At 40.2% G+C, this 24,551-nt stretch overlaps 2 protein-coding genes across 5 annotated transcripts; both read left to right on the top strand.

Annotated features, from left to right (window-relative positions):
* Positions 1 to 223: 223 nt before the first annotated feature.
* On the top strand, positions 224 to 15,295 carry LOC103711403 (uncharacterized). Of its 4 annotated transcripts, none has more exons than XM_017843856.5 (2): positions 224 to 785; positions 1,360 to 4,271. In XM_017843856.5, the coding sequence occupies exon 1, from the start codon at positions 292 to 294 to the stop codon at positions 781 to 783; it is 492 nt and encodes a 163-aa protein (XP_017699345.1). In that variant the 5' UTR covers positions 224 to 291; the 3' UTR covers positions 784 to 785; positions 1,360 to 4,271. The 4 variants fall into 4 exon arrangements, with proteins under 4 accessions (XP_017699345.1, XP_089782207.1, XP_017699344.1 ...); XM_089926081.1 differs by lacking the exon at positions 1,360 to 4,271 and adding an exon at positions 5,668 to 10,624 and having other exon boundaries at positions 225 to 785; XM_017843855.5 differs by lacking the exon at positions 1,360 to 4,271 and adding an exon at positions 13,657 to 15,295 and having other exon boundaries at positions 228 to 785.
* Positions 15,296 to 16,963: 1,668 nt separating this feature from the next.
* On the top strand, positions 16,964 to 23,142 carry LOC103711367 (ADP/ATP translocase 1, mitochondrial-like). Its single transcript, XM_026806332.3, has 4 exons — positions 16,964 to 17,117; positions 20,101 to 20,626; positions 21,530 to 21,901; positions 22,378 to 23,142. Exons 2-4 carry the CDS (start codon positions 20,120 to 20,122, stop codon positions 22,672 to 22,674), a joined length of 1,176 nt encoding a protein of 391 aa, XP_026662133.1. The 5' UTR covers positions 16,964 to 17,117; positions 20,101 to 20,119; the 3' UTR covers positions 22,675 to 23,142.
* The last annotated feature ends 1,409 nt before the right edge of the window (positions 23,143 to 24,551 follow it).

Genomic DNA, 24,551 nt, shown 5'->3' with positions numbered 1-24,551 from the left:
ATTGTCCAATTTTTCTTGCCGGACCGCTGTGTCATAAATACGAGGCAATATTTACTTCAAAGTATCTATTAAGGAATTTATTTATGTACGAGTCCTTTTAAGTCGCAGTACATTAAAGTTAAAAGGAGGCCCCTATGAACGTTTAATTATTCGAATTAATCCAGTCTTCCAGCCAATGGAAATCTTCCGCGTGTACGTATCTGATCCCAGAGAGCTGAGCCGCACCCAAAGTGAAAGGCCCCATCTACCTGTGCGGCCGTGCTTCCCTTCGACCCTTTTCTTGCCCCTCTCATGGCCATGGTGGAGGAAAGCGGAGCTCCGAGCTGGGAGCAAAGAATCCAAGCCCTTACCCACATCCTGACCCACCCCACCACCGCCCCCTCCCTCCACTCCCAGCTCTTTGTGGCCTCCCACGTCCCCTGCTTCCTCCGCTGGGACTACCCTCCCTTCCTCTGCCGGGCCGCCTCCTCTTCCATTCCTTCCCCTCTCCTCCGCTGGTCCTTCTCCCTCTTCCTCTCCCGCGCCGCCCGCCTCTGCCTCCCCCGCTCCTCCTGGCGCTCCAAGTGCCCTTTCCAGCAGCCCCCGCCCCTCGTCCTCTCCTCCGCCGTCGAGGCCGCACCGCCCTGCTGGGGCCCCAAGGAGCGCCGGGCCTACTTCCGGAGGCGGCTGAGGCGGGGCCGCCTCGGCGTCCGCGTCCCTCCTATCTTGGTCTTCGCCGTCCCCAACCTCGCCCTCCTCTCGCTGCTCTTCTGGGATCCCACCTGGCTCCGTCGCCAGACCTAAAGGTAGGACCTTTTTCATCTCTTTGCTTCTCTCTATAGTAACTAGTGTTGCAGCTTATATATGAATCCGAATCTCATTTCAGTAGCTTATACAAGTATATCTCCTGTAAAGAAGAAGAAATTTAAAGAAAAATTTACATGGTTTTGTATATAAATTAATTCACATCATATGAATGAGCATTATGGATGGAGTGTGCCATCATAAGGGGATACCAGTAGATATTCCTTGTACCCCTTGAAAGTTAGGGCCCACTTTGGTATTGCCTTTGCTTTTGCCTTTTGTTCTTGTTTTCAAAAACCCAAGAAGAAAAATGATCTAGACTGAACGACATGTATGATGAAACTCTTTTATTTTTTGAAATTGTTTGTAAAGTCTGTAGAGGTTTTTTTGGTAGCGAAGTATTATTTATTGTAAAAAAGAGTGAAAATAAAAGCAAGGCCATCCTCTATACAAATCTCCATGTGGTATTTCACTAATTTGTGGAGAAACAGATACACAAAAATGACGAGAATGCCGACAGGCGCTTAGGTTTTTGGTTTGGTGATGCGGAGGTGTATTTTTATGATAATCTTGCAGAGCATCTTGAACATCATGGGGACAAGCATTAGATATTCATCCTGGGACTTCCCAAGAAAAAGGGGAAAGAAACCTTCTAACCTTCTAGAGGTTGTTCCTTCAGAGTATGCAAGCTTCAGAAAAAGTGTACGATCGGAAGCTATTCTTATTGCCTTGTAGTTGATTTATGAATGCTTCTTGCATGTTCTCAATTTCAAGACCGTGTCAAGTATCAACTATTGTTTTCTAAAGCCTCTTTTACATGTTGTTCCTTGAAGGTGTTCAGCTGAATCTGTTCTGTTTATTTCTTAGTTCTAAAGTAAAGGTCCTGGCAGTGTCATCTCAAAGACTGCCCCTTTTGTTTATACAAAAGAATATCAGGGATCAAGAAAATGTTGTGTCAACCTTATGCTTTGCTAGCTAGGTAAATGAAAGCTCGTCATCTCTAATTCTTCCTCTCAGTTCTTCTTCTTCTTTGTTGAGATTTTCACAGCTTTGCTCATCAGCTCTCTGCCTTCACTACGATCCACAGAACCACATCAGTTATCACCTTTTCCAAGATTAATCACCCTTAATACTCCCTCCATGAGCCCAAGCTTTTAGTAAGGGATTGAATAGTAGAGCACCTAGGTATAACTGTCTGAGACTGAGGAGTTCTCTTTACACCAGCAATTTCAGAAGACACGACCTCTACGTTTTCGTTGAAGATTGAAAAGGTGGAGTCACAAAAATAAATAAATAAATCGTGAAGGAAGTGGCAGAAGGGACTGTTCTGAATTGGGAAGACTTTGTGATCTAAACAATGTAGACTATTAAAACTATGACAAAATCATAGTGTTTAAACCTTGCAAAGCAGAATTCTTAAATTCTGGTGACTGCATATGTGGTTATACAGCCACATAGAGAAAACATGCAGCTCTTGCTGATGATGCTGACTTTCTACAGAGACATTACATGGCTGTAGTCCAACCCTAGGATGTTATTGGCAAAGTAATCCATGTTATGTATTGAAAAAAATAACTAATTAAGGTGGTTATTATAGGATGACCCCTCTTGCGGTTCTTCTTAAAATGAGGTGCCTGGTTATTATAAAAGTGCATTTTCAGTCACATGCATAAATCATGATGCCAAAGATGGTTGATTGATTGGTTAGACTTCGGACTTACCCATCAACACCTTAAATCTATTTCCCTATGTTCTGTGACATTTTTATGGTGCATGAAATTTATATGATCTTCCTTTCTCTGTAGGGATTGTTAGAGAATCCTTCCCCGGTATTTGAGATCAATGTCTTCTCTAAGAGGACAGCCATTCATCAATTCTCGGTAAAAGTGTTGGTGTATTGTTGAACTCTTGCACAAGAACCAAGACAAACAAAGTTGATAGTATGATCCTATTTCAAGTTTATTTTGCTTAATAAGGAACCAGATACAAGTTTAGTAGTAAAGATAATAATTCATGATCAATTCTTGTAACATTAGTTAATATATCTTTGTAGATATGTATGTGTGTATTGTTAATTTGCAACGGAAGCCTAAGTTTAAGGTTATAAGTGGATTAAGAGGATTCCATTGGGTTCAGTGAACAGCATCAGACATACTCTGAGAAATTCAATTTTTTTTATTACATTATGCATGGGACTTTCTTTTGCATTTTCATTTGGAACGTCCTCTGAAAGCCTAGCAATACCACTCAAATTAGTATCAGGATAACCTCCAAATTCAATTACACCAACAAACCTAAACCCTTGAGGTCTGATATGTAATGTCCGGGCCCACAACCTACTAGGCCCAATAAGAAATAGGCCCAGTTAAGGGTTGGGCCCAAATTTCACTGTAGCCAGCATAATTATTATCAGGAATAAAAAAAAAAAAACGAAGGGATAAGACCGACAGGGAGGGGTTACCGCACCCCCTGCTGGCAGCCGATGCCGGCGCGCCGGAGACAAGGGGGGGCGGCGGCCAGTCCCGAAGTATGGAGGAAAGGAGAGGATGGGACCTCTCAGAGGGGGGTTTCATCCTCTAAACAAATATTTAAGCCTCTGCCGGCAACCCCAAATCACAGACCCCCCTAAACACCGAACGAGAGAAAGAGAGAGGGAGCCGAAGCCCTGGAGCCGAAGGCGAAGGAGCCCTGAAGCTCCAAGAGGAAGGAGGGACTACCAGGGGGAAGAACTGCCCAACGGTAACCAGCAAAAAGCCAGGTAAGCCCCCTGCCTTCTCTCCCCCTGTTTTGTGCAAGACAACAAAGAAACAAAGAAAGAAGGGAGGAAGGGGACTGCTGGCAGACCAAGGGAGCGGCCGCGGGCATCCCGCAGTGCCGCCGGCTTCTCCCGGCATCTCTTCCCCGTGGGAGAAGAGAAGGCCGCCGCAGGCGCGGCCGTGGGCTCAGCCGCAGGCGCGGCTGTGGACGCCGCGAGCTCGGCCGTGGCACCGCCGACTGTGGCTCGGCCCTCCCAAACCCCCCTTCTTCCTTCACAGGGGAAGAATGAAGAGAGGAAGAGAGAGGGTTTGGGAGTGAGAGAGAGAATATGGGGGGTTGGTGAAGGGAGGTTGAAGAAAAGACGAAGAATGAAAGAAAGAAAGGAAGAGGGGACTCATCCTCGTCGTCGTGTGCGGCGGCCGCCGGCTTCGGCCGCGAGCACCGTCGACGCAGGCACGGCCGAGAGTGCCGCAGGCTCGGCCGGGGATGCCGCGGGGCTTGGCTGCGGACGCCGCCGGTCGTGGGCCGTCCCCCTCCGCTCGCCGTCCTCCCTTTCCGCTCGTCGTGCTCCCATTGTCGGAGAAGAGAGGAAGGGGGAGATCGGGATGAAAGAGAAGGGAGGAGAGGAAGCTTCGGGAAGGAGAAGAAAAGAAGAAGGAGAAGAGAAGAAAAAGGGAAGAAAAAGGGAAAGAAAAAGAAAAAGAAAGAAAGAAAGAAAAAAATAAAATAAAATGGGTTTAGCCAAATTTGACTAACCCAAGCCCAATTAGACTGGGCTAAGTCTAAATCCGAGCTCAATCAGATTGGGCTAAGTTTGGACGAGCCCAAACCATAAATTGGGTTAAATCCGAGCTAATTTTAAGTTAAATTGAAATAGGTTCAAACCCAATTAAGCTGAGTTGGTCTCAGCAGACCTAATTGATTGTGAATCAGGCCCAATTCAAGCCCAATTCAACTGACAGAAGGTCGAATTGACCTTGAGCTAACCCTGACTCAGGCCCAAATGAGCCACATCGACCAAATCAGAGGACCCAATTGGCTAGAAAAGGTTGGACCCAATTATAAATGAGGCCCAATCCTTTAATTAAAAACCCAATCAACCCATGTGGACCTAATCTGGTTTTAAATCGAGCCCCAAAGGCTCTAAATTGGGTAAATTGGACTTGGGCTAGATCCTTGGATGGGATCCAAGCAAGTAAGTTCATAGTATGATGAACTAAGAAATTTTATAATAAATAAATGGGGAATAATGTGATCCCTATGGTGTTGTTTTAGGTGATTAAGGATTTGTCACATGGACTTGAGAAATTTGGAAAGCGAATTGAGGTAAGTAATCTGTCTTAATCCTATCGTAGATCTTGTATTACGTTTTATAAGATGAACCAGTGTTTTTCATACAATTCGAATTGTATGCATGATTAGTGAAGAATGTAAGTAACCTGTCCTAATCCTGTTATGGATCATGTTATGTTATTAATGTTTCCTAAGCATTTATTTTAAGTATATATGTTTCATACATGATATGTTACAATGCATAAGTAACTTTAATGATCCCAGAAGCTATGGCTATGTATGCAACATGATGATACTGATATTATAATCATGCATGTAAGTTTATAAAGTCTTAGCTAGCCCAGAGGCACTATAATGGGCTCAAAGATGCTACTGAGAATGACTGAGCCGTCAGTGGCTGAATAGTAACTGAGCTGCCCCGCTAGTGGCTGAATAGTAACTGAGCCTGCCCCGCCAGTGGCTGAATTGGAATTGGGCCTGCCCCGCCAGTGGCTGAATAGTAACTGAGCTTGCCCCGTCAGTGGCTGAATAGTAACTGAGCTGGCCCCGCCAGTGGCCGAGTCTGACTTCGCAGTAGCATCCGAGAGTAAAAGGACCACGGCATGCCGGGGGGCACGGTTTCATATGCATATAATATGAAAATTTTGTGATTTGCACTACTGCTTTGTTTAAATTGCATACTTATTATGCCAGGATGATTATTAGATAAACATGCATGTCAGCTTCTCAAAACCCTGATTTACATGTTTAGTCTACTGGTTGATCCGGTAGGATTATGCAGGATTACTTACTGAGCCGTGTAGCTCATATCCGTTCGTTTACTTTTTCTTTCAGATCCTCACCAGTGATCGCCATCAGATATGTTTTATTTTGTTACAGAGCTTCGTATTTTTGGAGAAGCTTATATACTTCTGTACATTTGAATAGCATAGAAGTTCTGTATTTTTGGTTTCAAATCTGAAGGTTGTACTGCAAACTTTTAATATATATATAAGGATGAATCCTTTTTGGCTACCTGTTACCCCTGTATGAGGCTGCGTGCTACTGTGGGCGATAGTCGGCAATAGCACGGCCGTGTCACGGATCCGGATCCGGGGCGTGACATCTAGTGGTATCAGAGCTATAGGTTAATCATGAGTAAAAAAAAAAAATTTCAAATTTTAATAAGGGCATGGGTAGTTAAGTCTCATTTAGTGAGATTTCGTATATTGGAAAGAAAGAAAAGATTTTATTGGTCGCATCATCGGTCTGTCACAAAAATTGCTTGACACAAATATTTTGATAGGTGACAATGAGCAACAAAAAGAAAGATGTTAGGGCTAATACAAAACCATTCTAGGGGCATGATTGTGACAGGTATGGTATCAGAATTTAAGATTTAAGACTACTAAGGATTTTGGTGTTTTGAATCAGAATGCTAGCAAGCCATGCCAAAATAAGAATAAATTATTTTGGAGATTTCTCGATGGAGTAATTTGTTTTTTTGGATTATGATTAAATTAGATTTTGACTGATATTAAGTGGAGTACTAGCCATGGAATGTTAAAGTACATAGTGATTATTTGTGTACTAGTATATAGGTGATTTTGGAAGTTTAACTTGATACTGGGTACTGTGGATAATACTTCTAGTTTGAAGTTAATTATTTTGATGGCAAGATAGGGTTCATTCATAAGTTGTTTAAGGCTTGGACAAGGAAAGATTTTTATTCTTCGAGGATGAAATTTGTATGACAATTATGCATGAAACTATTATATAGAAAGAAAGTATATTTGAGAAATGAGATTTAAGAATTTCTCCTTTGTTTACTTGGAATGTGAAATATTAGATCTTTGCAAATTATAATGCAAGATTAATATTTCGATTGGAAGTCATTTAGTAAATTCTGAGAATAATTTTCAATGTTGAAGAATATTTTAGGCTCAAATGTTCTACTATGGATAAAGTGCAGTAGTTTGTGATCCTGTGATAAATCAATTAAACGAATATTAGTTGATGTTTTGACAAAAAAAAAAAAAGAAGAAAATGATGATGACATGGGGTCATTAGGAAATGCGAGTGGAATCAGCAATAGAGTTGATATGGGAACAGGCCCAATAGCACATGATGATTCAGGGGTTTGTACTTAGTGACCCTGCTTCTAAGATTTGAAATAAACTATTTCATCTCTAATAGAGGGGCAATTATCAAATGCTTTCGTTTATCACTAAGAAGCAAGTTTAAATTGTTTCATGAGGAAGGTGAAAGTTATGGATGATAATTCCACATATCATCGTCTGGTGGAAAGAGTACAAAAGAAGAAGATTTTTAAATAGAGATCTTACACCAAAAGTATACATCCTTTTCTTTTAACGGAGATGTGAGATCCAGAATCACCTTCTAGCAATGCTAAAGTAGGGCAGATTATTGTTCATGCAATTTAAAGATACCTAATATAAGATTAGGATATTGAGAAACAATTTCTAGAAGTTTACATAATTCTGAGCTTAAAATGTTCTAAGATGATTTGAGAGTTCATCTCTTATTAGAAAAGAAGGCTCATTTTTATGGCTGAAGTTGCTGGAAATGTAAAATTCGTTTAAAACGTTTGTCACTTGTTTAAGGGGATCTCATGTTGGGATACCCTTTCTTTGCTCGTTCATGGAAAAGTAAAAAGCAGTTCTAGCTAAGTAAAATTCGATCTAGATGGAGGAAAGATTTGTAGTGCAAATATCCATGAGGTATTAAATAGTTCTGTTTGTAGACAAGTAGTATGTTGATCAAAAGTTATTAGTGAATTCAAAGGATTTTGATGTTTTGAATCAGAGTGCGCAGCGAAAATATAGTGGTCTGAATTATTTATCTAAGTTGGTTAGAAGTGCGATTCCTTTAATTCGGAAAGTTTTGATCTGTTTTTTGGTGTAGTAGGATTTTTTCTTGATAAATAAAAAGAGAATGTTCTGATTTTGGATAGCACGGTGCTATCCTAGATTCTCCAGTTTTATGTCGTGCTAAGAAATTCTTAGCATCTTTTGACTAGAATTAATGGATCATCGATTTTGATCTCAGATCTGAAATATGCTGATATGAACCTCCGTCCTTCTAAATGTGAAGCTTGAATTTTTTTTAATTAATATCAACTCTCCATCTGATTAAAAGAAATTGAGGTTATCAGTAGACCATGATGAATTTCAATCAAGAGTGGACTAGAGTTGTTTATGATCCAATCTTGTGATAGATCGGTTAATCGAGAGCAGTTGATAGTTTGATAAAGAAATTTGATATTTTTATTCAAAATTAAGATGTTGATTTTCGTGTATAAGCAACAAAAAAAAAAGTTTGAATTAGATCACCTATTAAAAGAACTAAATCTCGAAGTAATGGACCTTACTCTTTTGATAAGATCTACTGATGAAGTTGTATTGATAAAGAGAATTATTAGAAGATTTGAGTTAACTTTCTAGTGGAGAAAAGTGTTGTTGATTCTATGAATAATCTGGAGATAGCTATATAATTTCACCAGTGAGTTTTTCTATTGTTGGCAACTCCTGGGAGATTTTGAGCATCTTAAATTTAGTATTAACGGATTGATGGTGCCTTGGATGGGCTCAGACCTGGAATGTTCCTTACTCCTAGCTATGACATTTTCGATCTACCTATTTGAAAGGGGTTTGAAGTTTTGCTAGGGTAAAGGTTGATCATTAAATTGTAGGCAAAATTAAGAGAAGAAAGAGGATTATAGATTATGAAAAGTGTTTGATGTTAATGCTCTCACCTATTTCTGTTAAGCCGATTACGATCTTTGTGTGGACAATCTAAACTCTGGAAGACATGCTGAGGGCTTGCACTGTGGACCTAGGTGGAAACTGGGATAGTCACATACCACTGGTGGAATTTGCTTATAACAATAGCTACCATTCCAGTATCCAGATGGCCCCATACGAAGCTCTCTATGGGAGAAGATGCCGATCCCCCTTACACTGGGATGATGTCGGGGAACGGAAAATGCTAGGCCCCGAACTGGCCCAGCACACCAGAGACAAGGTACTACTAATTAAGCAAAGGCTTCAGGCTGCCCAGGATAGACAGAAAAGATGGGCTGACAGAGGAAGAAGGACCTTGGAATTTTTGGAGGGGAACTTTGTCTTCCTAAAAATTTCACCATCAAAGGGTATTACCCGATTCGGAAGACACGGCAAATTAAGTCCTCGCTACATTGGCCCATTTGATGTTCTTGCTAGAATAGGCAAAGTTGCCTACAAATTGGCCCTACCTTCAGAGCTATCAGGCGTACACAACGTCTTTCACGTCTCTTTGTTACGGAGGTACGTTCCGGGTCCCAGCCATGTGGTACCACATGAGCCTCTGCAATTAAATAAAGATTTAACCTATGAGGAGGCTCCCCTGCGCATCATAGACAGAAAAGAGCAAATTCTCCGAAGGCGCACCATTCCCTACGTTAAAGTCCAGTGGACCAACCACACTGAAAGGGAAGCTACCTGGGAATTGGAGGAAGAGATGCGACAATGCTACCCTCAGCTCTTCGAGAATCGAGGTATGTTTAATTTCGAGGACGAAATTTATTTAAGGGGGGAAGGATGTAATGTCCGGGCCCACAACCTACTAGGCCCAATAAGAAATAGGCCCAGTTAAGGGTTGGGCCCAAATTTCACTGTAGCCAGCATAATTATTATCAGGAAAAAAAAAAAAAAAACGAAGGGATAAGACCGACAGGGAGGGGTTACCGCACCCCCTGCTGGCAGCCGATGCCGGCGCGCCGGAGACAAGGGGGGGCGGCGGCCAGTCCCGAAGTATGGAGGAAAGGAGAGGATGGGACCTCTCAGAGGGGGGTTTCATCCTCTAAACAAATATTTAAGCCTCTGCCGGCAACCCCAAATCACAGACCCCCCTAAACACCGAACGAGAGAAAGAGAGAGGGAGCCGAAGCCCTGGAGCCGAAGGCGAAGGAGCCCTGAAGCTCCAAGAGGAAGGAGGGACTACCAGGGGGAAGAACTGCCCAACGGTAACCAGCAAAAAGCCAGGTAAGCCCCCTGCCTTCTCTCCCCCTGTTTTGTGCCAGACAACAAAGAAACAAAGAAAGAAGGGAGGAAGGGGACTGCTGGCAGACCAAGGGAGCGGCCGCGGGCATCCCGCAGTGCCGCCGGCTTCTCCCGGCATCTCTTCCCCGTGGGAGAAGAGAAGGCCGCCGCAGGCGCGGCCGTGGGCTCAGCCGCAGGCGCGGCTGTGGACGCCGTGAGCTCGGCCGTGGCACCGCCGACTGTGGCTCGGCCCTCCCAAACCCCCCTTCTTCCTTCACAGGGGAAGAATGAAGAGAGGAAGAGAGAGGGTTTGGGAGTGAGAGAGAGAATATGGGGGGTTGGTGAAGGGAGGTTGAAGAAAAGACGAAGAATGAAAGAAAGAAAGGAAGAGGGGACTCATCCTCGTCGTCGTGTGCGGCGGCCGCCGGCTTCGGCCGCGAGCACCGTCGACGCAGGCGCGGCCGCCGGCTTCGGCCGCGAGCACCGTCGACGCAGGCGCGGCCGAGAGTGCCGCAGGCTCGGCCGGGGATGCCGCGGGGCTTGGCTGCGGACGCCGCCGGTCGTGGGCCGTCCCCCTCCGCTCGCCGTCCTCCCTTTCCGCTCGTCGTGCTCCCATCGTCGGAGAAGAGAGGAAGGGGGAGATCGGGATGAAAGAGAAGGGAGGAGAGGAAGCTTCGGGAAGGAGAAGAAAAGAAGAAGGAGAAGAGAAGAAAAAGGGAAGAAAAAGGGAAAGAAAAAGAAAAAGAAAGAAAGAAAGAAAAAAATAAAATAAAATGGGTTTAGCCAAATTTGACTAACCCAAGCCCAATTAGACTGGGCTAAGTCTAAATCCGAGCTCAATCAGATTGGGCTAAGTTTGGACGAGCCCAAACCATAAATTGGGTTAAATCCGAGCTAATTTTAAGTTAAATTGAAATAGGTCCAAACCCAATTAAGCTGAGTTGGTCTCAGCAGACCTAATTGATTGTGAATCAGGCCCAATTCAAGCCCAATTCAACTGACAGAAGGTCGAATTGACCTTGAGCTAACCCTGACTCAGGCCCAAATGAGCCACATCGACCAAATCAGAGGACCCAATTGGCTAGAAAAGGTTGGACCCAATTATAAACGAGGCCCAATCCTTTAATTAAAAACCCAATCAACCCATGTGGACCTAATCTGGTTTTAAATCGAGCCCCAAAGGCTCTAAATTGGGTAAATTGGACTTGGGCTAGATCCTTGGATGGGATCCAAGCAAGTAAGTTCATAGTATGATGAACTAAGAAATTTTATAATAAATAAATGGGGAATAATGTGATCCCTATGGTGTTGTTTTAGGTGATTAAGGATTTGTCACATGGACTTGAGAAATTTGGAAAGCGAATTGAGGTAAGTAATCTGTCTTAATCATATCGTAGATCTTGTATTACGTTTTATAAGATGAACCAGTGTTTTTCATACAATTCGAATTGTATGCATGATTAGTGAAGAATGTAAGTAACCTGTCCTAATCCTGTTATGGATCATGTTATGTTATTAATGTTTCCTAAGCATTTATTTTAAGTATATATATTTCATACATGATATGTTACAATGCATAAGTAACTTTAATGATCCCAGAAGCTATGGCTATGTATGCAACATGATGATACTGATATTATAATCATGCATGTAAGTTTATAAAGTCTTAGCTAGCCCAGAGGCACTATAATGGGCTCAAAGATGCTACTGAGAATGACTGAGCCGTCAGTGGCTGAATAGTAACTGAGCTGCCCCGCCAGTGGCTGAATAGTAACTGAGCTGCCCCGCCAGTGGCTGAATAGTAACTGAGCCTGCCCTGCCAGTGGCTGAATTGGAATTGGGCCTGCCCCGCCAGTGGCTGAATAGTAACTGAGCTTGCCCCGCCAGTGGCTGAATAGTAACTGAGCTGGCCCCGCCAGTGGCCGAGTCTGACTTCGCAGTAGCATCCAAGAGTAAAAGGACCACGGCATGCCGGGGGGCACGGTTTCATATGCATATAATATGAAAATTTTGTGATTTGCACTACTGCTTTGTTTAAATTGCATACTTATTATGCCAGGATGATTATTAGATAAACATGCATGTCAGCTTCTCAAAATCCTGATTTACATGTTTAGTCTACTGGTTGATCCGGTAGGATTATGCAGGATTACTTACTGAGCCGTGTAGCTCATATCCGTTCGTTTACTTTTTCTTTCAGATCCTCACCAGTGATCGCCATCAGATATGTTTTATTTTGTTACAGAGCTTCGTATTTTTGGAGAAGCTTATATACTTCTGTACATTTGAATAGCATAGAAGTTCTGTATTTTTGGTTTCAAATCTGAAGGTTGTACTGCAAACTTTTAATATATATATATAAGGATGAATCCTTTTTGGCTATCTGTTACCCCTGTATGAGGCTGCGTGCTACTGTGGGCGATAGTCGGCAATAGCACGGCCGTGTCACGGATCCGGATCCGGGGCGTGACATGATAAAATCTTAAGAGGCAGAGAATCTTCTATACAGCCTTGTTTTTCCCATCAACTCATCCTCCTCGATTCTTTTAGGACAAACTCTAGGGTGGGGCGTGATGGCTAAACCAGAAATGATGGTTTGACAGTAGTAGAGGCCATCCCATTGTAATCGATAGGAGATATTTTAGTAAAACAGATAGTGATAAATTATAATAAATTTGATCGAATAAATGTTTTCTTATTTCAAGATCCTTGGAAGTAATGCTAGAACTTAGGAAAAAGTATAACACTAGAATGAGGTCCTTGTAAAAAGTCATTCTCCCTTGAAGTGGACAAGGAGGATCACCATGTCGAATGCCACGAACCATGGGGCATGGACGAGGATAGTACATAGAGATACAGCATGGCTTGGATATGCCAAATCTAGAAAAATAGAATATAATTAAACTGAGATGCAACAAAGCATAAATATTTATTTTCAATATATTAAAAAAGAATCTACAAAGCATAATGGGTTATTACAATAACACAGTTCATATTTCATGTAATGATATAAACATTCACAAACTCCATTATTTAGTCATCATTCAAATCCATGGATTGTTGTCGATACCTCATACAATAATATCATGACAGACTTAGAAAAGTAGCCATCCATCAGGTCTATCATTAAAAGGCCAACATGTATTTAATATAAAAGGCCCTCTCCATTATCCTAGAAGTATCTAGAAGGTGTCCCAGGCATTTATGAAAATATATGAAACTTTTTTTTTTGTTATTGATAAAATACATAATATAAGTATTCAAGACTTATCCTAGCCATATTCCACAAATTTCGGTTTTCGATAGTTAACAGATGCAGATCTAGCACAACATAGGCTATGTTGTAGGTGAAGTTTGTTGTTCAGAGGACCCAATTTATACTATGTTCCACAAGTGTTCTTGTTATATATATATATATATATATGTAATTTTTTCCCAAGAAAATTCTCTATTCCTTGTACTACGTTTCTCGCACTCTAATAGACATTTGAGAAACTTCAATTATTAGAAAGTGCCATAAGACAAGAAAAAGATATTGCATACATAGAATTAAAGGCTTTGAGGATAAGGATCTGCAATCAGACTGGGAACTTTGGTATCATTCTACCATGACAAATTGAAAAATAACTGAAATGAAATTGCTATCTCTGTTTTAGCATACAGAGATATATGCCAGCCTTGTGCTATTATCATTTGTTAAAAAATTAATTTAGATAATATCTGCTTATGAAATCAAATAGCGGACGAACTTAATTTTGATCAAATAGTGAAAAAAATTGCATTCAGAATTTGTCATATAATGCAGGATAGTTGATGATTGGTCATTGGTGGACATTATACAAATTGTGGCCAAAGCCGACAGCTTTGCAATTCTTGTGGATAGCTGTGCTGAAGCTGCATACATGATATTAGAGATGCTAGAATTGAAGGGACTATTGGTTCCATAGAAAAAGAGGAAATTTCATTAACAAAATGTATCGATACGATGATCAAAAGAAGACTCGGGCTTCCAGAACAAGGTTGATCTTGGTGACCGCTATGTGCAAAAATGCACAAATTTAGAATTTTAATCGCAGAATTAATTTGCAGTGTGTGAAGTGTGCTTTCTTTTATCTCCCCCCTTTTTTTTCCTCCTGTTTAGGAATGGAGACTAACAGGTAAGGGCGGCAAAGATCATATCAACCAGCAAAACCAAATCTATCTGGGCTCGGTTTAGGTCAAGGGTCTTTTAATTAGATCGGATGTGGATTAAATCTTCTGACTTGAACTTTAAATTAGTTTGGTATAGGTCAAAACTTTGATCTGACTTGGGTCACAGGGGTAGAGTTCTATCTGGGCCAAAAAAAAATTTAGGTTGTGTTGAATCATGATCTTGATGAGATTTTTTTGAATGGTAGTCTTTTTTTTCAATGCTGATTATATAAATTATGTTGGAGAATTGTAAAGAGTGGATTTGATAACTTGTACTTGGTTTACTTAGAAAAGTCTTGACCTGTTGTCAGATCGTTATAGGTCGAGATTTGTATTTTAATGTGTCTGCTTGACCTGAAATTGCCCCCACTACTAACTCGTTTTGAATGCGAACCAAAGGACTAGGGATGCCATTCCTTATTTTAAAGACGTAAACGAGCAAACGTCCCATGAAAATTCTACTGAATATTCTCACGATGCAGACACTTTGGAAGTCAATGAGCTCGGCTCGAGTCTTTTCCGTCCTTGTTATATAATTACTGTGCCCGAGAGAACATGCCAAATAATTTAGAATATATTCTGCACATAGCGGAGTCGCTACGCAGGCACCACCTGCGAAATTTAAACAGCAACCTCGTTCCCACGTGATTCTGACCCACAAATTAAGGCGACTATTTTTTTTTTTTTTTTAAGTACATTAGCTGTTCACACTAACTTCATATGAGCACGATCAGCTAAATCACTAGAAAGTAAACTGTATAGTGACGAAGGAATATAAGTATGCTTAGTTCAGAGAATCTATTTTGAATGATAGACAGCAAAAGAGACGACCTAATCAATAGCTCTGTTCGTCTCATGAAGCACATGTACGGTCTAGAAAGTACAATACTATGTTATGCAGTAGTGGATGCTCAGTGTCTCGTCTGGCCTTCTGAATGTGCTTAATCATCCTGGCCGAGTCTTTTTGAGAATGATGCTTCATTGGATTACTTTGGTGGTCAATGGTTTTAGACTAATGAATCGGGTCAAAAATTGCATCTCGGTCCACGCGTTTAGCCTCCTCCGCCCGTCATCCAGCACACCACGCAAAGCCAGTTTGTTGGAAGAGAGAATAAAAAGGGGCGAAAAAAGCCAAGAGGCTTTGAATGCAATATTTTAGGAAACGAAAGCCATGGCCGCCCCCCGCGACCATGTTCGCTCCCAATGCCGCCACGGGTTTCCGGCCCCACCTCCACCGCTCACGATCACGAGAGCTTCACGAGACGATATGAAATTGGCCCATATCAAGAAGATATGGTTGCAGTGCATACGGTATTTGGTATAAATTTTTTCTTGGTAATCGTCCAACCACCAACCAAGATCATCATCCAATCTGCCACCAACTCATCCGATGAAAGGGCAAACTCAATGATAAAAAAAGGACAAATCTAATTACCCAAAAAAAAAGTCACAATAATATCTAACACATCCAAATGACCCTCCAAAAAAAAGAAAAAGAATAAATCTAATTACCAAAAAAATTCAATAAAAGGGTGAACCCAAGGACAAACCTAATTACCCAAAAAAAAAAATCACGACGGTAACTCAATTTTTAAAAAAATGATGGTGTCCATTCATGATCGGAATATATCTTTGGCCTAAAAATAGGATTTATCTTTCTACATGCGAATTTATTTTTAGATCATTCACTGATTACTTTAAAATCAATAGATAAATGAATGATAGAGTTAGATTTAAAAACTATCTTCTTCTCCTTCTTCTTTTTTTTTTACAATGGTAGCTCATGTCAGTCTAGCATGAATACTACTCTCAGCATCAATAGAAAGAAGGTTATATAAAGGTGAGGGAACAGGGTTGGGCTCAGTCCAAATAATCTCTTTCGAATGGTGAGCAGTAAAGGAGGCGACCCAGTCTGCAGCTCTGTTTGTCTTTCAAAATATATGAGCAACTTGAATAGAACGACAACCCATCACGAACCTCTGAATGTCTTTAAGAATATGGTGGCCATCTTTTTGGCGCCCGACATTCCGAATCCACTCGGTCACCGTAAAGAAGTCTCCCTCCATGATGAGGTTGTCTGTTCCTAGGATTCTCCTCGCATAGGTGACTCCTTCCATGCTATCCTGAGCTCGACTCTAATGGTCGTTATATCATCGGTGCATCGCCTGCTTGCCGCGACTAGTCTGGAAGCATGATCCCAAATCACAAACCCAATCTCTCCTTTATCTTCTCCTGCCGAAGCACTGCTGTAAAAATTCATCTTAAGATGACCAAAGAGTGGGGGTTCCCAAGAAACAAAAGTCACTCGAGATATTGTAATAGTGAAATGGGAACCTCAGATATCCCCAGCCAATTCCTGTGGAGATGTCCGGGCAATGGCAATGATCTCAGTCACGTGACAGAGAAGTCCATCACGACTCTTGCAAGGGATCTCCTGCCCTATCTAAGACTGTATTATTTATTCATCCGTAAAGATCTAGAAGTGAGCAGTGGATCGTAATAAATTCGCTTGAATCTTTCTCAGGCGCGAAAGATACAATCCCGATCCGTTTCACCCGCGGTACCTCTTCGGCAATCTTCCTATATTTTCCTCCGAGATTTCAATTGAACTCGCCAATTGGTATTCCCGAAAACACTCGAGCGAGCCGTCCCAGCGGCCAAACGTAAGAAAAAATCTCATTCCCGGAAATCGTTCCTAAGCTTTCGCAGCGAATCAAAAAACATCTCATGACGTCGTTATTACCCCTAAACGCAAAGCAACATAAATATTTCTACGCGGCCACCTCACTCTTGCGGTTCTCGTCGAACGACATGAAATCGTAGACGGCGGATGTCAGATATCGTGTAAAACAATTATGCGGACGATGTGAGCGAAATCGGGACCTTTCCTAAATGGGGTCAAACCAGTGGAAATAAAAGGCCTAGCTGCCCGCGAAGGCCTCTCCCCCATTCGTCTCTTCTGCCTCGTTCGCTCCCCACCTCCTGCTTCTCCTGCTTTTTAGCGAGAGGCGGAGAGCGCTCAGAGGGAGAGAGACGCCTCAGTGGCCTAACGCTCCCACCCTTCGCTTCCGAAGGGTAAGCTCTCCATTCCCAAAACCTCCCTCACGCTCTAATTCTACGTGTTTATATTTCAAAGTTTTTTTTTTTTTCGGTGGCTCTGGAGATCTTCGATCTCTCAGATCGATCGGCTTTTTTTCGTCTCACGTCTATTTTCTTAAAAAATATTGTTTTTTCTTGTCTAATCTGCCGATTTTCGCGGCTGAATAACGGTTCATCTCCTTTATTTAAGCAATCGATGCGGATAGGTATCGCCTTTTCTCTTTGGAGGTCTGTTTCTTGTCTTCTTTTTTCTTTCTTTTCGGACTGCGATAAGAAATTTTGATCTTTGATTCAGATCGAAGAAGGTTGGTTCGCATTTGAATCTTTTTTTTTCTTGTCTTTTTCGTTTGTAGATCTGATTTCAATGGAGATCTGGATAAGATGAAGGCATTTGGATTTTTTTTTGATGGATCTATTTGTTTACGGGTTGTGTTTTATCTGATCTTGTATTGTCCTTTTCTTAAAGCATGTGATCGATCTTTTATTATCTTTTGTGAATGTAGATTGGTTTTTGTAGATTCGCTCTTTCTTTCTTTTCTTTTTTCCTTTCGTTTTGGATCGAGCCTTCGAAAGCATGAGAAGATTGTATGATATTTCGTTTCCTTTTTCCTACGTAGTTTGGAGAATCCCCAATCATTCTGCAACGAAAAGGCTTCAAGAATTATACTATCTAAAGTGCTATTTTTTAATTTTTTCTCTCTGTTTTTTTTCCTTTTGAGATGGCGTATCTTGTCAGTCTATCTGCTTACTATTGGCATCAAGAAAACTTTAGTTGTTTTTCCCCCGGGGTGTGGTGGATGGTAATATCGTAGATATATTTGTTAGTCCCTTTAATTTTTAGTTTTATTGATTAGCATTGGAAAGTTCCTCCTTTCCCCCACGTTTTGGGTTTGTTTTCAGTGATTTACCTGAATTACGGAAGTCTGGATTTACTAATCATTCTAGATGAATATGTACCGTATGATTGTTGGCTACAATTCAAATTTATTTTCGATTTTTTTATGCACTTATTTTATTTGGAGGTTATACATATCACTAATCTGTGCCAATGGAAGTTTGTTGTGTTATCAGCTCTTTATTACTGGTTAAAGTATTTTATTCTTTACATAATAGTTTCCCCACATCTCCAACAGAGTTAAAAAAACTTGCAACAAAAGAAAATTGTCTTCCTGATTTGAGTTCCCATAAGATGGCAATTTCTCCACTGCATTTTCAAGGAGTATGCGAACTAGCAAATTTGGTTTCATTTAAATGGAATACAAGCAACCCACATAGGTTCCAAGTGGTTGGCAACTTAATTAATGTAAGAAGAATAATCACTCGTCCAGCAAGTAGGATAAAATCATTATTATATTTGGTTTTATGCTATCTGTTAGATGCCTGTGTAATATGAGTGTCCGATATAGGTGGTTGTTGTTGGTGGTGCTGTTGCAATAAATTTTAGTGGTCTAGGTTGCCTTAGTTACAAATTATGGAGTTTTGTGTTTACTTTGTTTAGCTAATTGATCTTTTTTACATTACATTCTCAATTTTATTCATTTTTCTATCACTTTTTTCCTCCCTTTTCTTGGTGCTCTTGTTTTGAAAAGGTGTTAAGCTATACTGACCTCCTTTTGTCATTAGTTATTAAAAATTGGTCATATGATGGTGATATTACACTAATAGTATTTGATATTGGAGTTTCATAGATTTTCGTTTTCGTTTCTTTGAAAATTGTAATACATATATGACCACCTGGGCATATTTTAATATTTTTTACTTTTCACTATGCTCTTTTAAGGGCTTTAATAAATTAATAGCAAAGAAGCTTGCAATCATTTTAAGGGTGATAGGGCTATTTTTGAATCACTTGATTCCCCCAGTCTCCACTTAGAAAGTCTAAAGAACATAGCTGCCATGAGATATTATTTACAAAACAAGTTACTATCCTGATCAAGGTTGACTGTACCAATACGTACCATCCCGTACTGAGCGCATCGTATTGTGGCAGTGTCAAACCAAGACTTGATATGGGCGGCATACCAAGTCTCGGTGCCCCAAGCCAATCCCCATATCAGGCATGCTAACACTATATCAGCATGGTGCTGTTATAGGGTCCAATACTGAGATTGTGAACCTTGATGCTGATATACAATTTATGAGAGTTGTGAATTATATTGGTTTGTTTGAAACTTCTACATATTGTTTTTATGTGGTGCCTATAACTTCCTTCTATGTTATAGTGAGATATTATTATTTTATATTTGCCTCTGTCAATGTTCAAAGCGAAGGCATGGAATCAGTATTTAACCTTGGATCCTTGCTCTGTATAATATTTAGGCAGTTTATGGTGGATTTTATTTTCTCTGTTAAAATCTTTAAAGGATTCACTATTTCGAGTGTAAGCGAGTGTCCATCAATGTAGGGGGATATGATTAAAGTGCTTGTTGCATGTAATAATATGCTCTATGCATAAATGAGTATTGACTTGAAAATGTGAGTTGCAAGAATATGCATATGTATGCTTCTCGAGGAACACCTAAGTTTTTGAATTGCATTGATAAATGTGTCTGTGTATAATGAACTTTTAAAGAATAACTATTATATATCAATACCTTGTGTCTTTATGCACTCAGTGTTCTTTCTTTTTTTTTTTTGAAAAATGAATGTGTATTGTAGATACTTTTGATAACATTCATGATTTTAGTGAACTTTCTATACTTTGATTTGGTTCCTAGGAGGACATTTTTATTCATTCTGAACGTTTTGTATGCAATATTTTGCTTTTTATTCTTTATCTACATGTTATGTTCTTATGGGCATGCTAAAGAATGTGTACTTCCCTTATTCTTTTTTATTACAGTTGCTGATGTTGCCTGCTCTTTGTTATATCAGTCTAGAGAAAATATTCCTTGAAAATGAAATGTTTGAAGGTTTTTAGAATGCTATCGTGACCATAATTACTGCTTGTTGCTTGTAGGTTCTTTTGGTAGCAAGCCATGGCAGATCAGGTTAACCATCCAACTGTCATCCAGAAGGTTGCTGGGCAGTTCCATCTTAGATCCAGCTTTTCCCAAGATATGCAGGCTCGTGACTGCACCTCTTATATGCCCTCTTTGTACAAGAGGTCATACACAACAGGGAATTATGTAAACGGGGGCTTGCAGAATCCTCTGATGCAGGTTTCCAGTGCTAGCTATGATCACCCTGTGTTGACACCTGTTTCACCTGTTTTTGCCCATGCACCTTCAGAAAAAGGTTTTACCGGCTTTGCTATTGATTTCCTTATGGGTGGTGTTTCAGCTGCAGTATCAAAAACTGCTGCTGCTCCTATTGAACGTGTGAAATTACTTATCCAGAACCAGGATGAGATGATCAAGACTGGTCGTCTCTCTGAACCTTATAAAGGAATTGGAGACTGCTTTGGTCGAACAATCAGAGATGAAGGTCTTGTCTCTTTATGGAGAGGAAATACAGCAAATGTTATTCGTTATTTTCCAACTCAGGTGAGTTTTGGTGTGCAGCTCCATCTTTATGACTTTATTAGTAGATGTTTTGTAGGGAAATGTATCTTTTGAGCCTCAATTGTTTGTAGCTCATAATTGAAATACTAAACTGAAGAATATTAACATTAAAATTATATCTTTGATCTCTTCTCTTCATGCTTCTTAAGGAATTGGAGCTTTCAGTCCAGGTTCATGGTCAATGCTGGTTAGACTTGCCAGGCTTTGCATGGAAATTGTTGGCTAAATGGCAATTCATCTTTACCCTCTATTGTCAGAAATTTTCCATGGCCTGTCTAGCTTGTCTATCAGTTGAAGAGTAGGTTCACTTATGGCCTGGTCATTTTCCACAAGCCTGCTTATTGGTGTGACGATTTACAAAAACATAGCCCAGCCCTATCCTGTATGTTGTGGTCATGCATTAGTTGGGAATAGGTGTAAACCTATTGATTGGTCTGGCCTGTTGACATTTCCACAAGTTTTTCACATAATAAACAGTATAGTTACTATGCATGAATTCATAGTTTGCTGAGTTTTTTTTGGTGGTTTCTCCCCCTTTTCCAGACCAGATAACTGAGCAGATAGGGTGTGCATGCCATTATAGTTTTTAGATTTAAAACTGAGGCCAAAATTGGTGTCAAAGGTTTAAATTTCATAAAAAATAATAATGTGATCCTTCTCATCTTGTTTTAGATTACTATCATATTACTGATGCTATTTTAATAGGAAAAACAACCATCTTACATGCACAGGAAGACGAACCAGATCACATATCAATTTGTACTCTTGTAAACTTGGAATTTTTGGAATTTGATCTTTTCTTATTTTAAAATAGCAATAACATTTTGTATCAACCTGTTTTGTGTCTCTTTTATTCTAATTAGCATCAACTGTACAATTTGCCAGGCTCTGAACTTTGCATTTAAAGATTACTTTAAGAGGATGTTCAATTTTAAGAAAGACAGAGATGGATACTGGAAATGGTTTGCGGGTAACCTTGCTTCAGGTGGTGCTGCTGGTGCTTCTTCTCTACTGTTTGTGTACTCTCTTGACTATGCCCGTACCCGTCTGGCAAATGATGCTAAAGCAGCAAAGAAGGGAGGGGGAAGACAATTTAATGGTCTTATCGATGTCTATCGGAAGACTTTGGCATCAGATGGCCTTGCTGGCCTTTACCGTGGATTTAACATTTCATGTGTTGGAATCATAGTCTATCGCGGTCTTTACTTTGGAATGTATGATTCTTTGAAGCCAGTAGTCCTTACTGGAAAACTTCAGGTACATCATTTTTCTTTTATTTATTTAATTTAATTGACACTGCTGTAGATTTTTCATGTTTGATATATGTGATTTGCTTGTCATCATAAAGATGTCAACTTTCACCAAAGTAATGCTTACTAATGAGGACAGATGGGGTGCGAATAACTTTTTAATCTCTGTATGGGCTTGGCATTGTTCCTTCAAAATAAGGTCATGACAGCACATCAAGAAAATAAATTGCAGCTTTTGATGGTTTCTTACAGAATTAGAATTCAAATTTTATTCTGTGGTCTATGTGTTAATAGCATATCTAAAGAATGGACTGCTTATGAAATCATGCTGTATTTTGAATAATTTGAATCAAGGATGTATATATCCTACATAAACTGAGATTCTCTTGGTGCAATATTTGTCTTATTATTACTGTTGCTGTGTATTAGTTACACACTCATGGGTGCTAAGAAGTAGCATATTCTCTGCTGAAATGATTGCAGGATAGCTTTTTCGCCAGCTTTGCACTGGGTTGGTTAATCACAAATGGTGCTGGACTTGCATCATATCCTATTGATACCGTTCGCAGAAGAATGATGATGACCTCTGGAGAAGCGGTTAAGTACAAGAGCTCTCTTGATTGTTTCTCTCAGATCCTGAAGAATGAGGGGGCAAAGTCCCTGTTCAAGGGTGCTGGTGCAAATATTCTTCGTGCCATTGCAGGTGCTGGTGTTCTTGCTGGCTATGACAAGTTGCAGCTGATTGTCCTCGGGAAAAAGTTTGGCTCTGGTGGTGCTTAACGAGGGTATAGAATGAGTCTTCTTTCCGTAGATGGTGATGAAAACTAAACTTGGTCTTCTTTATTCGAGTCTGCAGGCATCCAGCCAGTTAAATTTGAAGTTTTAATAAGTTTTGTTGAGGGAAATTATCCCAACAATTTTTTTGGAGGAGCATTGTTCTCCAAAACCTTCTATAATTGCAGTAGTTGGTAGGCACCTTGCATTAGTTGAGATGACCTTTTCGGCGACATTGCCCCCTAGTCTATGTACCTTCCAATGGAACAACATTAGGAAGTTCTTTTTTTCTTTTCAAGAGTGTGACATTAATCCCCAGCTGTTCTTTTGGGATGTCATGAGTTATAAGTTCGCACATGTTTTTCAGTATTTAGACATGGTACCGTGACATTGTCATCTGGATGAATCTTGAAGTACATTTAGCCTATGTTAAGTCATCTTACAATAATGAAATCTTCCAGATTTATTTTATCATATACGGGGAAATTCTCACCTACTGGTTTTGTGAGTTATGTATGGTGGATCAAGTCTTCCTGGTACAGACGGAAGGCTGGACGCCGCTGTAGAATTGCATGCCCATTTAAGTTTTGTAAGCATGGTTGGCTTGATTCAGTTAGGCCTTCTGGATGATGGTTCTTTGTGCTGCCTACTCTTATTCTTTGCGCTGTTAGAGGCATTCGAGTTATATTTCTGAGAGCAATGAATTTTGTTAGCGACTCGGGCTGTCAATTTTGGTCCAATCACTTTGCAGAAGCTCTGGGAAGCAATGAGATGCTTTCTGATTTACCAGATTTATATCCTGTTTTTGTTCGATGTAGCAGTTTATGCCAAGTCATTTTGGTTATTATTAAAGTAAGTCATGCCTAAATTCAAGACTAGTCGGTTAAAAGCAGTTTGTCCTTTCAGATGTGTTTATATACTTGAGAAGCCAGACCCACACATGAAAGATGCAATGTTGAAACACAACTTGACGTTGCTTCGTAAGTATATCGGTTAAGGCTCTTTTGAGTTGAGACGAAAACAGATGTCATATTTAACAACTATTGCCGGTATCACCTGATTGCTTTTTTTCTTTATGACTATTGATGGCTCTTTACTTTTATATCTCCTGGCTACGTCATTAACCAATTCGTTTAATTGGCGGTGAGATTGGAACCATGACTGTTGATGAGTTCACCAGCAAAATTCAGTTTGCTGCTGAGAGCAGAACTTAAATTGTAGAAAACCTGTTGTAACTGATGGTGATCCGACAAAGCAGCAATCTTGACTCAGTATTATTGAGGTTGCGTAGGCTCTAAGTACAGATGTTCAATCAAAAGTGTGATACAGGTTCCTTAAAAATACATTTCCTTAAAAATCCATTTCATGTATTTTCTACTGATAATGAAAGATTTTGCTCAATTTCTTTGTAATAGATGTGCACTCAACGTATAGATTTGTACAATATACAGTTTGTATACCTAACTATAATTGTATATTCACTACTTTCAGATGAATCTCCTTCCTAACTTGATCATAACCCATCGACTATTTCTCCTTGTTTCTGTATGTCAGGACTTAATAGACATCACCGAATGCAAGAGAAATGTGGCATAATTGAAGCTTTGGATTCCAAATAAATTGCATAAGAAACTTAAAACTAGGATGAAGTGAAACCCCATCTATTCCTTAACCAATAGGGAAAAATCTATACATTAAAATCTGCTCTAATTTGGCCAATACGATCCAGAGATCTCGTTGCAGATTCCTGGACTCTCACTCCTTTGCGGGCAAATTTGAGTTACTGTCGGGTTTATTCGATCCTGAAAACAAAAGCACCTGCACACGTAGATGTAGTTCAGAGCTTGTAGATCAAATTTAGCAGTAAATCAGAACGTAATATT

The sequence above is a fragment of the Phoenix dactylifera genome, chromosome 11, assembly GCF_051530095.1.
Source record: "Phoenix dactylifera cultivar Ajwa chromosome 11, Ajwa_hap1_PhDact_Kaust_v1.1, whole genome shotgun sequence".
In the NCBI taxonomy this organism is placed as follows: domain Eukaryota; kingdom Viridiplantae; phylum Streptophyta; class Magnoliopsida; order Arecales; family Arecaceae; genus Phoenix; species Phoenix dactylifera.
Note: the sequence above shows the minus strand (reverse complement) of the source record. Positions and strands in the feature narration are given on the sequence as shown.

Excerpts from the sequence above, each read along its gene's own strand:
- LOC103711403 (XM_017843855.5), top strand. The coding sequence starts at position 292 with ATGGCCATGGTGGAGGAAAGCGGAGCTCCGAGCTGGGAGCAAAGAATC.
- LOC103711367 (XM_026806332.3), top strand. The coding sequence starts at position 20,120 with ATGGCAGATCAGGTTAACCATCCAACTGTCATCCAGAAGGTTGCTGGG. Across the intron at positions 20,627-21,529 it reads TTCGTTATTTTCCAACTCAG|GCTCTGAACTTTGCATTTAA; the intron begins GTGAGTTTTGGT and ends ACAATTTGCCAG. Across the intron at positions 21,902-22,377 it reads TCCTTACTGGAAAACTTCAG|GATAGCTTTTTCGCCAGCTT; the intron begins GTACATCATTTT and ends AAATGATTGCAG.